The sequence below is a fragment of the Camelina sativa genome, chromosome 6 (genome assembly GCF_030686135.1).
Source record: "Camelina sativa cultivar CO46 ecotype springtype chromosome 6, ASM3068613v1".
In the NCBI taxonomy this organism is placed as follows: Eukaryota; Viridiplantae; Streptophyta; class Magnoliopsida; order Brassicales; family Brassicaceae; genus Camelina; species Camelina sativa.
In genome coordinates this window covers 4,342,305-4,359,566 of record NC_141885.1, presented here as the reverse complement: position 1 = coordinate 4,359,566, position 17,262 = coordinate 4,342,305, and the positions used below count along the sequence as shown (strand labels likewise).

The window sequence follows — 17,262 nt, the reverse complement described above, 5'->3', positions numbered from 1 at the left end:
TATGTTTTTTTGTTGGGTTTTTATGAAGCTTTAACTGATCAAGTTTTTTTTTTTTTTTTGTCGACAACTGATCAAGTTTAAGATGCACTAACATTAGAGTAATTTATCAAAAATAATAGTAATAAATAATGTGGTAGTTTATAAAGATCACAATTATGTGATTAAATTTTTTTAAACGATTTATCATTTGCTTATCTATTATTTATGAGATGAGTGGGTTTTCCCTGTACCATGTTGTTATTTTTTAAACCGTTAATCACACTATTTTATCGATCACAAGTATTATTATTCTCATGAATATTGTACTAAAAAATTATTCTTTTAGATAGAAAGTTTCCCAATCCAAACAAAAAAGGTAGCCGTCACTACAGTGTTATACATTCATTGTTTTATATCCAAACAAAAATAAATACATATTTATCTGATCATATATAATAAGATAAATAAAAAAAAGCGAATTTTTAAACTGCGAATTTCGTTATTTTCAGGGCGTCTCGTTTGATCTCATTCATGACTTTGACCTCCATCTGTAAATTTAAGTATTCGCTAATGAGTTTACCTCAAAGCCGCATATACCAAACAGAACATAAGTAGAAAAAAACATCTTCTTCTTCCTCGTAAGACTTTTCGGACAAAAAAAAAGGTCAGTTTCTTTTTGCGTTTTGGTTCTCGTCCTTTGATTTTTTTTTTTAATCGTTTTTTTTTTTTTTTGTGTTTATCAAGAAGAGAAACGGTTTCTTAACCGCAAATCCCTCAACTCAAATCTGTAAAACCCATGTGAGACTTTTAAAGCTGTATCAGAGCAAGATTTGTTTTGGTTTTTCAAAGACTTGTGTGTTGCAGAGAGTTTCGTAAATAAGAAAAAACTCCAGCTCTTGTTTGTTTACTTCCTTTTTGAGTTTAATCGATACCAAAAGTTTCGCTTTTTTTTTTTAATAGTATATATCTCAGATAGAAGAAGGTGCTGAATGGTTCTTGAGATGGGTTTGTGTTAAGTTTGTGAGTATAGTTGAAAGATTCAATTCCAATTTTCAATGGAGCCTCCAGAAGGATTTCGAGCTTCTTTGTTTCAATTCTTACTCTTTCTTCCTTATTTCATTGGATTGCTGTTTCTGGGTTTCATCAAAGGTATGAAATTTACTAAAGTGAAATCTTTTACTTCAGTTATATCATTGTTTCTATTTCTGGCACTTAAATATGATATGATGGCACTCTTTTATGAACTATATACACTACTTAAAGGTCTAAAGTTTCTATGATTTTCTACTTCTTTAAGCCCATTTTTTTTCCAATTTATTCAGACTGATTTTGTCTTCTGGTAAGAACATTAACTCAACAAAGGATTTGACTTCTTTACCATGGTTGTTGACTTTTATCTGGTTCCTTAATTGTTCTTTCTCATGACTTTTACTTGGTCTTTTTTTACATACTAATGTTTGAACGTAGGAGTTCTGTTTTCATCATTTAGTAGTCATCTTAAATCAACACTAGTGTTTTCTTGTCAATGAAGTTGTTCTAATCATATTCACTAGTTTAATGCCTTGGAGTGGTTTTTTTTTTCTGATCTGAAATGCTCTTTCTTTGTTGCTTAGGTATCATTTTGTGCCCACTCGTCTGCCTCATTGTGACTATAGGCAACTCTGCGGTCATACTGAGTCTTTTGCCCGTCCACATTGTTTGGACTTTCTGTTCAATCTTGAGGTAACCAACTCCTCAGTCCCTTTTGCTATCTCTCTCGATGATGACGCGCTAATTCTGGTTCATCTAACATGCAGTGCCAAACAAGTAGGACCAATCTTGAAGCTCTTTCTATGCCTATGTCTTCCTGCAGCCATAATTCTCTGGTTGATTCTTAGTATTGTGGGGAGTGTTTTGGGAGGAGCTTTATATGGTTTTCTCTCCCCAATTTTTGCCACCTTTGATGCTGTTGGCGAGGGCAAGCCTTACCCGTTTCTCCATTGCTTTTATGATGGAACTTGGAGCGTCATCCAACGCAGCTTCACCGTTGTCTGCGATTTTAAAGATGTTTGCTTTCACTCATACTTCTCACTCATGGATGAGTTTAAACAATGTTGCCCTGATCGCACACTTTATGAAATAAGGTATTTATTATATTGCTCATTCTTGTGAAACCAATTATTCCATAGCGCCTTACTTTACATCCTCTTATCTATCCTCAGGCTACTTCAACTTCCAGGGGCTTTGGTAGTTTCAGTTCTCGGGATTCTTGTCGATTTCCCTGTGATCTCACTTGTAGCCATATGCAAAAGCCCTTACATGCTGTTCAAAGGATGGCACCGTTTGTTTCACGACTTAATTGGACGGGAAGGTCCATTCTTGGAGACAATGTGTGTTCCCATTGCAGGCCTCGTGATCTTACTCTGGCCTTTGGCTGTCACAGGCGCGGTTATTGGATCAGTTGTCTCTAGTATCTTCCTCGGTGCTTATGCAGGAGTAGTATCATATCAAGAATCTTCTTTTTACTATGGACTCTGTTTCATAGTTGCTTCTGTGTCCATTTACGACGAGTATAGCACTGATATACTTGACATGCCTGAAGGATCTTGTTTCCCAAGGCCAAAATATCGAAGAAACGAAGAGGAACCAACGCCTTTTTCTGGTCCTGTACCAAGACTAGGCTCTGTCAAGAACGCATCATCGATGAGAGCAGGATCAGTCAGAGTCCCTATGATTGATATTAAGCCTCTCGATGTAAGCACACATGCCTAATATTCACCAAAACCAAAATTTGAAAAATCATATCTTTTGTCGTTTTTTTTGACTGTTTGAATGTCTGTGTGCAGCTGTTGTATGAGCTCTTTGTTCAATGTAGGACATTTGGAGAAGTTTTGGCTACAAAAGGACTGATAATTTCGAAAGATATCGAAGAAGCGAGATCTAGTAAAGGCAGCCAAGTGATTAGTGTTGGTTTACCTGCTTATGGGCTTCTTCATGAGATTCTACGCTCCGTCAAAGCCAATTCTTCTGGCTTGTTACTAAGTAAAAAAATTCTATTTTTTTCTATATATTTTCATATAAGTGTGATTTATATATGTCTGCATGTTTTGTGTAGGTGACGGTGTAACTGAAATAACTACCATGAACCGACCAAAAGACGTCTTCTTTGATTGGTTTCTGCATCCGTTTTTGATACTAAAGGAGCAACTGAAAGCTACAAACTTGTCCGAGGAAGAAGAAGAGTACCTCGGGAGATTAGTTTTGTTATTTGGAGATCCAGAGAGGCTAAAGAGCTCGAGTGCAATTTCCGTATCTCCTCCTCTCACCGAGCGTAAAAGAGCCGAACTTGATGCATTTGCTCGCAGGTAAAAGAACCGCCTTTAAGATTTGATCTTTGTTTGTTAAACACTTTTGTTTTGTTTTTTTTTTCCTTAACAAAATATTTTTTCATGTCTTTGTGTGTTTTTATTAGGATTCAAGGGCTAATGAAAACGGTGTCAAGATATCCAACATTTCGTAGACATTTTGTGGCATTAGTGAAGAAACTATCGGACGATTTGGACCTGAAAGACAACAGTTCGGTGAAGGACGAATCTATAACAGAGCCGTCAAGTTCGGTTAAGATAATTACTCGAATATTCAGTCAGAGATCATCCAGAAGAAAAGGGAGTGTCAATGGATCCGATCAAGAATCGCAAAAGGGTGTCTCACGGAATATAGATATCGTTTAAACATGGCCATGGCCCATGGGACGTCGTGTTGTGTGGATATGTCTCTGGTTCTTGCTCCCCATACTTGTCATTCCTTGTAAAGATTGTTCATAAATTTAGATTTGTCAAGGTAATCAACATTAAGTAACAAATGATACGAACGATTTTGTCAAATCTGTTGGGCTAAGTTTGAAGAAGAAGAAAGCTGTTTAAGGAAAAAGGAAAACTCTAATCCAATTAGAAATAGTTCTATTTAGGAGATATCTAAATAAGTTAGTTTACCTGTTTTGGATTAGGAAATTGTGTTCTAGTTCTCTCTACATAAAGAGTTGCCAAAGTGTGGTATACCATAAGAGAGATTTGAGAGAAAGAGTTTTATAGATTGTGAGGGAGAGCTTAAAGTTTTGAGTTATTTTATTTAAGCTAATAAGAGAGTTACAGTAGAAACTCTATAAATTAATACTCGTTAAATTAATAACCTCTATAAATTAATATATTTCTTTTGTCCCAAGTTTGGACTATTGTAATTTTGGACACTATTCGATAATATAATAAAATAATATTTTTTTTGAAAATCCTTTGTAAATATATGGTTCCATCAATAATATAAATTAATAATTATATAGAATTATCCAGATATATGTACATATCGACACATTAATTTTTATTAGAGTTCATTTTTGATATTTTTACTGTATAAAAATCTTTGAGTGCTATCGTCAAAACATGATAATTGTTATTTTCATTGTAATTGATTTTATAAAAATATTAGTTATAACCATTAAATCTTATTTTTAATATTTTTTATCAAATTAGGAAAGTCTCTCTATAAATTAATAATTATTAATTTATCGAGAAACTAAAACCTCTATAAATTAATAGATTTTCCTGGTCCCAATATTATTAATTTATAGAGGTTTTACTGTATTCTTAAAACAATATTTTTGTTCTAAATCTTTCTTCCTAAAAATAGATTTGGTATCAGAGCTTCTAGGTTTGATATTCGAATCATGAGTGAATTAACCGCTGCAAGCAACATACCAAAGCCAAAGGAGAATACGCCACCATCGTCCATACAATGCCCTATGTTAATTTCAATCAATTATACAGTGTGGGCAATGAGAATGGATGTTGCGTTGCGTGTTCACAAGGTTTGGGAGGCAATTGATCCTGGAACAATGGAACCAGAAAATAATGACCTTGGCAGAGCCCTGATTTTCCAATCCATACATGAGTCTACGATCTTACAAGTTGGTGATCAAGTTACCGCTAAAGGTGTATGGGATTCCATCAAAGCAAAGAACCTGGGCACTGATCGTGTCAAAGAAGCAAAACTGCAGACTCTCATGGCCGAGTTTGACAGAATAAAGATGAAGGAAACCGAGACTATTGACAACTTTGTTGGTAAACTTTCAGAGATCTCCACAAAATCAGCATCACTAGGAGAAATCATTGAAGAAACGAAGATTGTGAAGAACTTTCTGAAAAGCTTGCCAAGAAAGAAGCACATACATATAATTGCAGCACTTGAGCAGGTCCTTGATCTAAAAACAACTACTTTCAAAGACATTGTTGGCAGATTAAAGACTTGTGAGGAACAGATTAATGGTGAAGAAGATTCACAAGACAACCAAAGCAAGCTTATGTATGTCAATTCAGAGTGGGCCCATGGACTGAGAGTGGACATGGGCTCACTAAGCAATGTGGCGGTTGAGGCATTACAGAGACAGAGGCTTCGTCATGGTGTATCAAAGACACTTTCACGAATACAGTGGGAAATTTAACATTAGTTACTATCAAAAGATTTTGTGACGTTAGAAAAAGATTTTTATTTTCATTGGTTGTCGGAACAAGCCATTTTGAGATAGCAAAAAGACGTGAACATTTTCTCTCCACACAGGGGGAGGGCAGAGCCGAGGTTCTCGCTATGCGAGAAAGTTGGACACAAGGTTATCTACCCAAGGGAAGAAGGTGGAGGAAGTTGGACGCAAGGTTATCTACCCAAGGGAGGAAGGTGGAGGAAGTTGGACGCAAGGTTATCTCCCAAAGGGAGGAAGGTGGAACCAAGGTTCTCTCCATGGTAGAGGAGGTTGGACGCAAGGTTCTATCCATAACGGATGAGGGCGGAGCCGAGGTTTTCTCCATGGCGATCATACATTATTATGTGATTCAACATTGATTAGTATATTATGTAATATAGAAACACATTAAGCCAACTATTTTACTTTCACTTTGGCATAGTTACTATCACAAATACATCAGAAAATTTAACATTAGTTACTATCAAAAGATTTTGTTACGTTAGAAAAATGTTTTTACTTTCATTGGTTGTCGGAGTAAGCTATTTTGATATAGCAAAAGGACGTGAACATGTTCTCTCTACATATGAAGAGGGCAGAGCCGAGTTTCTCTTTATGGTGAAGAAGGTTGGACACAAGGTTATCTCCCCAATGGAGGAAGGCAGAGCCAAGGTTCTCTCCATGGTGGAGGAAGTTGGACGCAAGGTTCTCTCCATCTGAGATGAGGGCGGAGCCGAGGTTTTCATTATGGTGATCATACATTATTGTGATGATACATCAATGATTAGTATATTATGTAATATGTTTTTTATTCAAAAATGTTTTTTGAACCAACAATTTTAGTAATAAAAAAACTATGCATAAGTGAAAGTAAAATAGTTGGCTTAATGTGTTTATATAGACATTTTCTAGGTGGTGATAAATAATATATTTGTAACATAGAGTATATTTAGGTGTAAAAAATATACTTTTAATAGTAACATACATAAAAGATTTGTAAATGGATATAAATCAGTCTGTTATAACAAAAATAAAATTTACAAATAACATACAACAAATTTTAATACATTTTTGTTAAATTTAATTTAATTTATATAACTTTAAACCCGCGCATCGGGCGAGTCCATCTAGTAAAATATAAATTTACATCATTTAGATAAGTGATGTATAGTCTATTCATTTTAGTAAAATCATTTTTTAAATAATACAATATTTACATCAATCAAAACTGACTGATGTTAAAATAAATTATATTAATATCATTAATCAATTATGTATATATATATATATATATATATATATATATTTTGAAAAAGTCTAACGTAATTTAGAAGATAATATATAGATATAAAATAAATCCTAATTATTATATAAAAAATTACATGTCTAATAAAATTAAAAATATATATATAATATATATATATATATATATATTGTATTTGATTCTTTATCTTGAGATTATCACAAATCTCCGTTAACCTTATACAGTAAAACCTCTATAAATTAATACTCTATAAATTAATAAACACTATAAATTAATAAATTTTGCTAGTCCCAAGTCGGGACAGTGTAAAAATTAACAAAATTCGATAAGATAATAAGATAATATTTTTTTTGAAATCCCCATGTAAAATATGGTTCCGATAATATCATAAATTAATAATCATGTAAATTTACATATATATATATATATTTAGATGCTGATATAGTAAATTATGTTTCTCTTAAACCTCATATATATAAAACAATTGTTATGTTGTATCTTCAAACTATAATGATATAAAATATTCTATAACATTTCATAAAACAGCTAAAATTTTTTAAAATTTTCAATTTCTAAATATGCATCATTTACATTTTCATAGTTTGATAGACTATTAAAATACGAGAATAGATATTCTTATTCATAAATTTGAATATTTATGTCATATGTATAAGTGAATTTGTCTATAATATTTGTAATTCATTGTCAATAATATTTTTTAATTATTTCACATTCAATTCCAATACCATAAAATTTACAACATCCAAAATTCTTATCTTATTTTGCAAAAATTGTCTCAATTCATTATTTTTATTAAACTAAACAATTAAAAATATATCTATAAATTAATATCATTATAAATTAATAAAATATCTTGGTCCCAACATTATTAATTTATAGAGGTTTTAGTGTAATTGGGTTTCTCATCTACAATCGTAGATTGTTTTAGATACTGACTTTTAAATATAATAAATTTATAACTGTTAACACTAATTATATGATTTTTCTGATTTGTTTCTTTTCTCACCCACGATCTTTGTTTTTTGCCGACAACCTTCTTTAAAGCTACTATATTATCTTTTTTGACCAAAAAAAAAAAAACAAAAAGCTACTATATTATCTCCAAACAAAATTCTTGTAACAAATCTTTGTCAATTCTTTCAGCCTTTGTAAACATATATTCTCTCTGGCCTCTTCTTTATTTTATTGTTTTTAAGTTTTCTGTTTCATAACTATGGTTAATTGCTCATTATGTTATCATTTTTGTTCATTAATCAACAAATCCATCATGAACATTGTTTCGCAGCAATGCACATAGGCGATAAAGAAATTTTGGAGTTGTGGATCTGCCATCACGGTTTGTCAAGAAAAAAGTAAGGTAATCTAACATTTTCTGTTGAATACACATACAATTATTATTTTAACTGATTAAAATATTCTAAAGTTTAGATTTATTTTTTTCATTTTAATCTAAATTTGCAGATAAAAAGGACTTCAACTACAATGATAATTCAAAGGCTCATCATAATCATGACTACCAGTAGACACAAAACAGAAGAAAAAAATGCAAGTTTTCAAGATTGATGAAGAAAAAATGCAAGTTTTCAAGATTGATGAAGAAACAATGTGATGCTGCTTGTGATTGATTACATCTATTATTTTTAGTGATGTATTGGAAAAATCTTTCAAAGATTTTATGACATTTGAAAAGGAGTGATTTTAGGAGAAAATTTTGAATGGTTAGTGATATAAAAAACTGAAAACAACAATTAATGGTGTCTAGAAAAATAGCAATTTCCGCAAATACTTCGTCTCTTTCATTAATATAAAAAAACACATCTCAACCTCACTCTCTGTAAATCAATCAAACACAGTTTCTCTCTGACTCTCTCAGCAATCAAAAACCATTAAAGCTTCAATTTCCTCGCAACAAAAGCGGCGAGGAAATCAGCTCCGGCCACCGGAGGAGTGAAGAAGCCACACAGATTCCGTCCCAGAACAGTGGCATTGAGAGAGATAAGGAAGTACCAGAAAAGCACCGAGCTTTTGATCCGCAAGCTTCCGTTCCAGAGACTGATTCGTGAGATCGCTCAAGATTTTCAAAACGGATCTGAGGTTTCAGAGCAGTGCTATCGCGGCTCTCCAGGAAGCAGCTGAGGCTTACTTGGTTGGTTTGTGCTTGAGGGGTGGCATCCCGTAGTGTAGATATCATTTAAACATAGGACGTGTTGTGTGGGATATGTGCTACGTACTTCCATATGTCATCCCTTGTAAAGTTTTTTCAGGACGTCTTTTTTGTTTATGACACTGTTCATAATTTTAGTTTGGAAAAAAGATGGTTAACTACACGGAGTATAAGAGAATACATGGTCACACATACCAAATATACTATTGTATCCTCAACTACACGAAATATATGTATTATATGGTCACATGCATGAACTATATGACGTTATGTGGTCAACACCATAGACATACAATCCGGTACACCGCTCGATTGACTCTGGCGCAGACCGACGTTGACTCCGGCGTTGACTAAAAAAATTGTATTCTAAATTTTTTAAAAAAAAATATATTAAATCATGAATAGTTTTTCATGATTAAAAAACATATTCAATTCAATATATTAATATTTTTATATATCTCAAATGTATTCATTCTTATAATTAGTTAATTTTTATTTTTAAAACATAAACTAATAGTTAAATCACTACAAGAAAAATGTGATATTACCAGAAAATTGCCAGAAGCTGTTTGTGGCAAAAAACATTTACCACCATTTTGACACAATATCGCCACACCTAAATATTACTTCATTTTTTGTGGTAAATCGTGTCAAATTTGCCACGACCAAAAACTTTGTGGCAATTTCTGGCAATATTTGCCATGAATTAACAGAAAATGTCGTGTCAATAAATGCCACATATTAGTAAGATACTTTTTCTGGCAAATTTACCAAAATAGACTAACGTGGCATTTTGTGGCTAATTGTAACAACAAACGTCTCTGGCAATTTTCGTGACAATAGTTTGCCACGAAGTAATTCTGATAATGTTGTGGCAAATAACTAAGTGACAAAACTCAGTTTCGACAAGTCCAATCTAATAATGCATATGAAAATATTTTAACTCTGCATCGAATAATCTGTGCTATTTGTTACTCTTTTTTTAAAGTCTTTGTGTTATCATGTCATGGCAGTAGTGGTGAATATATTATTTTGTTTATTCATGATAATGTTATGGCAAAATAAAACCACTATATTATCTTCCACCGATTCGATCAGAAAACAAACAAAACTAAACACAAAAAAATGTCTGATTTTTTTAATTCAAGAGAATGGATGTATAGAAGGTTAGATGAAGAGCGAGGAGGTGTATCAAATGAATTCGTAGATGGGATACATGCATTTTTATCTTTTGCTCGTAATCAACCATCTTATCGACAACGAGGGAATTTATTATGTCCGTGTTCCAAGTGTAAAAACCAAAAGCGTCGCCACACCGATATCGTTGAGAAGCACATATACTTGAAGGGATTTACAGAGAATTATTATGTTTGGACGCATCATGGAGAAAGTTGCAAAGCATCAACAAGTCATTGCCCAGTTGAACAAGAAACTTGGAGTGATCACCAGAATAGTCCAGTGGCTGTTGATCATTCTTATGATCCAAATGAAGATGTTCACATGTTATTTGACGATGCAACAATTCAAGAAAATATGGTGGAGCCAAATTTTGAAGAGAGATACCATGATAGCGGCTTTCATGCGTTTGAAGCAGTGAATCAACCCCTTTACGAAGGGTGTCATGATGGAATTTCTCCATTGTATCTCGCCTCAAAAATACTGAATTGGAAGACCACTTACAATCTAGCTGAGGCATGCTTGGATGAAATATCTGAAACATTTAAAACAGTCCTTCCGTCACCCAATAAAGCTCCTGAGTCATACTACGAGACAAAGAAGTTGAGTCGATCACTTGGATTGCCTTGTCATAAGATTGACGTGTGCGAAGATAATTGTATGCTTTTTTGGAAGGGAGGAGATAAAGAGTTATTGCAATGTCGGTTCTGCAAAAAAGATCGGTTTCTTCCGTATAGTGGAAAAGGTAAAAGAATACCCAAGCAGAGGATGTTTTATTTGCCTATTGGAGATCGGTTGAAGCGATTGTACCAATCAGAGACAACATCATCACATATGAGATGGCACGCAGAACATGTATCCCCGGAAGGAGAGATGCATCACCCCTCTGATGGAAAAGCATGGAAGCATTTTCAGAAGGTATATCCACAATTTGCTTATGAGAGTCGTAATGTTTATCTAGGCTTATCAACAGATGGATTTAATCCAATTGGTATGAACGGTCAGACACACTCGGTTTGGCCAGTTATATTAACACCATACAATTTACCTCCCGGGATGTGTATGAAAATGGAATATTTTTTTCTAGCGATATTAGTTCCAGGGCCGAAACATCCGAAGAAGAGCCTAGATGTCTTTTTGCAGCCATTAATTGAAGAACTACAGTTTTTGTGGAGCGACGGTGTGGATGCTTACGATGTGTCAAGAAATCAAAATTTCAAGATGCGTGTTGCATTGATGTGGACAATTAGTGATTTTCCCGCATACAGTATGCTCTCGGGTTGGACTACACATGGTAGATTGGCTTGTCCGTATTGTCTAGAAGAAACAAAGTCATTTTGGTTGCCAAATGGAAGAAAACACAGTTGGTTTGATTGTCATAGAGTATTCTTGCCTAAAGATCATCCTTACCGGCGGAATTTAAGAGCATTTCGAAAGGGAAAATCAATGCACGATGATCCTCCAACATGGTTATCTGGGGAGGAAATTCTTTATGAGAGGATAAGAAGCATTGAAGGGGTGTTCAGAACTGTCGATTGTGGAGGAAAAGGTCATGATAACCCTGCTCGTACTATCACAGGATATGGTGATTATCATAACTGGGTGAAGCAAAGTATATTCTGGGATTTGCCGTATTGGGCAGACCTACTTCTTCGACACAATCTCGATTTCATGCACATCGAAAAAAATTTCTTCGACAATCTCATTAAGACATTGCTGAATGTTCCAGGGAAGACAAAAGATAACGTTAAATCTAGGATGGATCTTCCTTCCATTTGCCGAAGACCGGATTTAGAGGTTACTCCTGATGGAAAAGCACCTGTTCCAAAATTCAGATTATCAAAGGATGGTAAACAGAAATTTTTAACATGGATGAAAAACGAGATAAAATTTCCAGACGGATATGCTTCAAAGTTTTCACGTTGTGTTGACTTAAATAATTGGTCACTATCAGGCCTTAAAAGTCATGATTGTCATGTGATCATGCAACGACTTCTGCCTATTGCATTTTTAGAGCTACTGCCCGAAGCTATCCACACAGCTATTTCAGGTATTAAATTAATTCTATAATAATTTTAAGAATTAAACATAGTATGTGCTGCAATTAGTAAATTAAATAAATATAATTAATTATAAAAAAAACTTTTTTTTGTAGATATTTCACTTTTCTTTCGAGATATATCTGCAAAGATGTTGAGGACTGAAGATGTTGCGGTATTAAAAGAAAATATTTCTGTGAAGCTTTGCAATCTTGAGAAAATTTTCCCCCCGTCATTCTTTGATGTCATGGAACATTTACCTGTGCATCTTCCTGATGAAGCTGCTTTAGGTGGTCCAGTCCAATATAGGTGGATGTACCCGTTCGAGCGATACATGTATCATTTAAAAAAAAAGGTAAAAAATAAGGCACGCATTGGAGGTTCGATAGTTGCTCAATGTGTGAACGAAGAGATTTCCAATGTGATGGCCAATTATTTGCCTCGTAAACCTTTAGATACATCTGAAGTTTCTGGTGAAGTAAAATTCACCTACTCATATCCCAATGTACCGAGCATCTTCCAGCAAGAAGGACGAGTAAGTGGAAAACCAAAACGTAAATGGTTTACTGATGTAGATTATAACGTGCTTCAAACATTTTTACTACTCAATTGTGAAGAATTTACACCGTATGAGAGGTATTCTTTGTTTCTTTAATTTTCAGTTATACATATTATTAGATAATAAAAAATTTGCCACTAATTTCTAAATGTACACAGGATGTTCGAGGAGTATATGACGCTGAGCATACCAAATATTACTTCAAAAGAAATGGATAAAGCAAAAGAAAAACATTTTGCGGAATGGTGTAGAGACTATGTAAGTGTTGTAGTTAATAATATATATATATATATATATATATATAGATGAGTTTATATAAATATATTAATTTTCAGTTAATCTAATCATATATATATATATATATATATATAATTTTGGTACAGATGAACGATGCTAGTGCGTCATATGTATTCCCGTTTTGGATGCTTGAGTTTGTACAAGGTCCAAACCATCAATTCACTACTTGGCCAATGTATTACTCACGCGGATACCACTACCATACCCACAACCATGGACATACTAAAAAAACGCATAATTATGGTGTATGTGTCCGTGGAACAACGGAGACCGAGTATCTTGGACTTATTGAGGAGATACTTATGATTGAGTATCATGGTGTTGTTGGGCTCAAAGCTATGGTTTTTAAATGCACATGGTTTGACAACAGACTTGGTCATGGAATGCGCAGACATCCGTCAGGTATTGTTGATGTTTTGCCCCTTAAACAATATGAGAAATATGATCCTTATATTTTACCGGAGCAATGTGATCAAGTCTGTTTTATTCCGTATCCTCGGTTGCGTGATAACGTAAGAGACAATTGGTGGACATCTACAAAAGTTGTTCCGAGAAACTTTTTAGAATCTACAGAAGTTATTCAAACCGCTTTACAAGATGAAAATTATAATCATGTTGTGGCAACAAGTGGTATTTTGCAAGTTGATACACTTGCAGTCGAGGATGAAGATGAGTACGAGTCTTTATTGGTTGATCATGCCGACGATGAATATGATTCTGAAGATGGTTTGGATGACACTGATTCAGATTCTGATTCTGATTCAAGTGAAGATGATGATGATGGTGAAGACTGAAGATCACGATGAATGATATATATATATATATATATATATTTGTGGTCAACTCATATTGTAATATATATGAATTACATATCTAAATTAGTTCTTCTATGTATCTGCATGTTCTTTTGATCTTAATTAAAAGACAAACTTTACTAATTTATTTTCTAATTTTTATAGATTGCCACGAGTATCACATATGTGGCAGTGAAATTTTCCCTTCCCGGGTTATATTCCCGCAATTCTTTTCCCTCTTAATTATTTTACTTTCTTCTACTTAACCTAAGGAGAAAACCCTCGCCGAATTCTAAACACCATCTTTGGCTCTCTTAGCACTGATCGTCCGTCTCATCTCTTTTCATCCTCTCACCGTCTCTCCTCCTTGTCGTCGCCGTCTCTTCTCGTTCCTGTCTCTATTATCTCCTTGTTGCATCTCTGTTTCTCCTCCTGGCCTCTGCGCTACTCCAGTACCACCGTCTCTTTGTTGTCTCAGTATCTGTAACTCTCTCTCTCTCTCTCTCTTAATTGTTGTTTGTCGTTGAACAGAGAAAGGATGAAAATTTTAGTTCTTCAAATCTGGAAAATTAAAGCTTTGTATTTTGTTAATTCCACCTAGAAAACAATTTGTTGAATATTGATGTGGGGGCGAATGTTTATTTCTTCGTACTACCAGGTCCCAATTTTAAAAGATCAATTTTTTTCATGTGTGCAAGAGACCATAACCAATAGAGATGATTAATGTTCTTATCTCTATCATTTTGGCTATTAGAGTAAATAGAAACTCAATTTTAATGTTCATATTTTCTTTTCTGAACAAAGCTGCGAATATGAATCATTCTCGTCGTGGTGGCTACTCCTTCCAAAGAGCTTCTCGGACTTCTGATGATATCCTGCCTCCTGGAGCAATTGGGTCAGTTAGTTCCACTACTGCAGCTTATACCACTGCAAGTCTCGCTGAATTGAAGAATGCACCAGCTAGACGTAACATGCCACATTTGCACCCAGAAAAGCTCAACGGAACTTTATGGTAAACACAGTTCCTTTATACATTATGTTATTAGTTTAACTTATGTGTAACCAATATACTTTCTATGTGTTATATAGGTTTGATATTCACCCTCAAGTCACCAAAGACATCCGTAAAACTTGGAAAGCAAATTTTTGGGGACCATGGTGGAATTTTCGTATGGTTCCCCAAGAAAAAAAAAACATGTGGTGGTCGAGTTTCGTGGTATGTTTTCTTATTGTTTGTTTTAGATGGATTTAATAATGAATACTACTATCACATTAGTCCCTGTACTTTTGCAGCAACAATACTGCTGGGATGATGTACATGAGGCTGCTGTGTTTAGTGCTTGGGAGGAACACTGCAAGGGATCTATATCAAGTCGCGTGAGCCAAAGAAAGTTAGCAGGAAATAAGCCGGAATACATTAGCGACAATGACTGGGACCACATGCTGCAAATTTGGGAGACTGAACAAAGCATCAAGAAGTGCAAAAAAAACTCACTGAACCGAAAAGCTAACCCACATTTCCACACTGCTGGGGCTAAAAAAATTGTTAGAATCGAACATGAGATGGTATGTGACTGTATAGTTTAAATTTTGTTTTAAGATTACTAGTTTTGACTCTTATTTTTTCTTCATTAGACAGTTGCAGCTGGTGGTGTACGGCCATCAATTACGGCATTAGTAAAGGAAACGCACACGAAAAAAGATGGGACATTTGTTGATAAGCGTGCAGAGAAGTTCGTCAAAACGGCGATGTCTTTGGCTATGGAGCGATGTACAAATGAAACAAATGTTGGTGAAACTGGATCAACCTTAGTTGTACCTTCCTCGCATCAGCTCACTGCTGCATACTTGGAGGTAAATAATACTTGGATAAATTCCCATATATGTTAATTTTTTTAAACTTTCTTAAGTACTTAATAAAAAATTGTTTCTCACTACTAGAATGAAATTTATTGACGTTTGTTTGGTTAGTAATCATTGATCTTCTTACGCTTTGGAATATTTTTGTTGCATAAGGCTCAAACTTTATCTTTCTCATTTCAGACGGCTACGAATAGCAAAGGTCGTATCTATGGTCTTGGATCTTTGCAATACTTCAACGCTGATCCAGGGGTTCCCCCAGCCACTTCTTTTGCACGAAATTTAGCCGTGGATGAGAGGATTACTATGATGGAAGAGACCGTGAGTTCCATGAAAAAGTCCATGGAGGAGAACAATGAGACTTTCAGGCGAGCGACAAACATGTTGTTACGTGTTAACGGCATAGATCCAGTTACACTCATGCCGATAACTACACCTCCTGCAACTCGATCTAACGGATCTTCATCAACTGGAGCTCAAAGTGACTCACATATCCCAGTCAACCTTGCGGATCTACCAAACCAAAACCTTCCAAGCATCTTTGAAGAAGTGAATGAGTAATTAAGATGTGTTTTATTAGGCCTAATTTATGGAATATTAGTACTTTTAACAACTTTTTCAATGTAATATATAACGCTTCTTGGGAAATTAGGTACTCTAACAACTTTTTGTTGTAATATATATATCATGTTTAAGATTATTTATGTTATTAATTTGTTTACTAATAATAAAATTAAAACGAACAATAATTCATTAAATAATTTTACCAAAAATAATCAATTAGTAATTCGTGGTAAAATTTTTACGTAATGTTTTGTGGCAGTCTTTGGCAATATTACCACACTAAAATCATGGCTGCTTTGTGACTAATTACCACAAAAGCTGTTTGTGTGTCATTTGTGGCAATTTTACCAGAAATCATTTTCTAACACTTTCATAACAATTTACCCGAAAAGTAATGTGACAATTCGTTGCAAAATTTGCCAGAATGTGTGGCAGGTAAACTTGTGGTAAATTAACCAGAACTTATTGTCTGGTATATTCATGACAAGTTACCACAAAAATATTGTGACAATTCGTGGCAAAGTTGCCAGAACCGGTTCTTGGTTAGATCGTGACAAATTTACCGCAAAATAACGTTGTGGCATTTCGTGGTAAAATTGCCAGATATTGCCACAGTTTATTTTTTGTAACGACCCTATAGCCACACTATTTATTTGTGGCAATCTCTGGTAAATGTTCCTATTGCCACAAATTCAGAGCATTTGCCAGAAAAATTTCTTTGGCATTGGACTCATTTTCTTGTAGTGAATAAAAATCATTGATAATTATTTCCAAGATGTAATGTAAAGATATTTGCAAAAATATTCTTATTTTATACCTTTTTGCAAACATACCCTCTATATTGTTTAGCTAAAATCAATTTTTTTGTATATTTATCTTTTATATGTTAGAAGTAAATATTGTGAATTTATTTTGTTGTTGTATACATGTTATTAAGAGTATGCAAATTTTATAGTAAAAATATCTAAAATTTTATACAACATTTACTATGCAAACTATAAAGTAAAGAGTCATATACTCAACCTTTTGCATATTATTTTTTATAATGAAAGTAGTT

General features: G+C 34.0%; 2 protein-coding genes across 5 annotated transcripts; both read left to right on the top strand.

The window, feature by feature from the left end:
- The first annotated feature begins 431 nt into the window (after positions 1–431).
- Positions 432–3,888, top strand: LOC104790393 (putative membrane protein At3g27390). 4 transcript variants are annotated; one of them, XM_087455867.1, is made up of 9 exons: positions 492–643; positions 724–777; positions 940–1,128; positions 1,593–1,701; positions 1,776–2,102; positions 2,181–2,712; positions 2,805–3,000; positions 3,074–3,323; positions 3,431–3,888. In XM_087455867.1, exons 3-9 carry the CDS (start codon positions 1,035–1,037, stop codon positions 3,687–3,689), a joined length of 1,767 nt encoding a protein of 588 aa, XP_087311993.1. In that variant the 5' UTR covers positions 492–643; positions 724–777; positions 940–1,034; the 3' UTR covers positions 3,690–3,888. The 4 variants fall into 4 exon arrangements, with proteins under 4 accessions (XP_087311991.1, XP_087311994.1, XP_087311992.1 ...); XM_087455865.1 differs by lacking the exon at positions 724–777 and having other exon boundaries at positions 432–643; XM_087455866.1 differs by having other exon boundaries at positions 471–643; positions 724–1,128.
- A 6,153-nt stretch (positions 3,889–10,041) lies between these two features.
- Positions 10,042–13,781, top strand: LOC147942247 (uncharacterized). Its single transcript, XM_087455492.1, has 4 exons — positions 10,042–12,142; positions 12,248–12,767; positions 12,849–12,948; positions 13,074–13,781. Exons 1-4 carry the CDS (start codon positions 10,042–10,044, stop codon positions 13,779–13,781), a joined length of 3,429 nt encoding a protein of 1,142 aa, XP_087311618.1.
- The last annotated feature ends 3,481 nt before the right edge of the window (positions 13,782–17,262 follow it).

Excerpts from the sequence above, each read along its gene's own strand:
- LOC104790393 (XM_087455865.1), top strand. The coding sequence starts at position 1,035 with ATGGAGCCTCCAGAAGGATTTCGAGCTTCTTTGTTTCAATTCTTACTC. Across the intron at positions 1,702-1,775 it reads ACTTTCTGTTCAATCTTGAG|TGCCAAACAAGTAGGACCAA; the intron begins GTAACCAACTCC and ends TCTAACATGCAG. Across the intron at positions 2,103-2,180 it reads CGCACACTTTATGAAATAAG|GCTACTTCAACTTCCAGGGG; the intron begins GTATTTATTATA and ends ATCTATCCTCAG.
- LOC147942247 (XM_087455492.1), top strand. The coding sequence starts at position 10,042 with ATGTCTGATTTTTTTAATTCAAGAGAATGGATGTATAGAAGGTTAGAT. Across the intron at positions 12,143-12,247 it reads TATCCACACAGCTATTTCAG|ATATTTCACTTTTCTTTCGA; the intron begins GTATTAAATTAA and ends TTTTTTTTGTAG. Across the intron at positions 12,768-12,848 it reads GAATTTACACCGTATGAGAG|GATGTTCGAGGAGTATATGA; the intron begins GTATTCTTTGTT and ends AAATGTACACAG.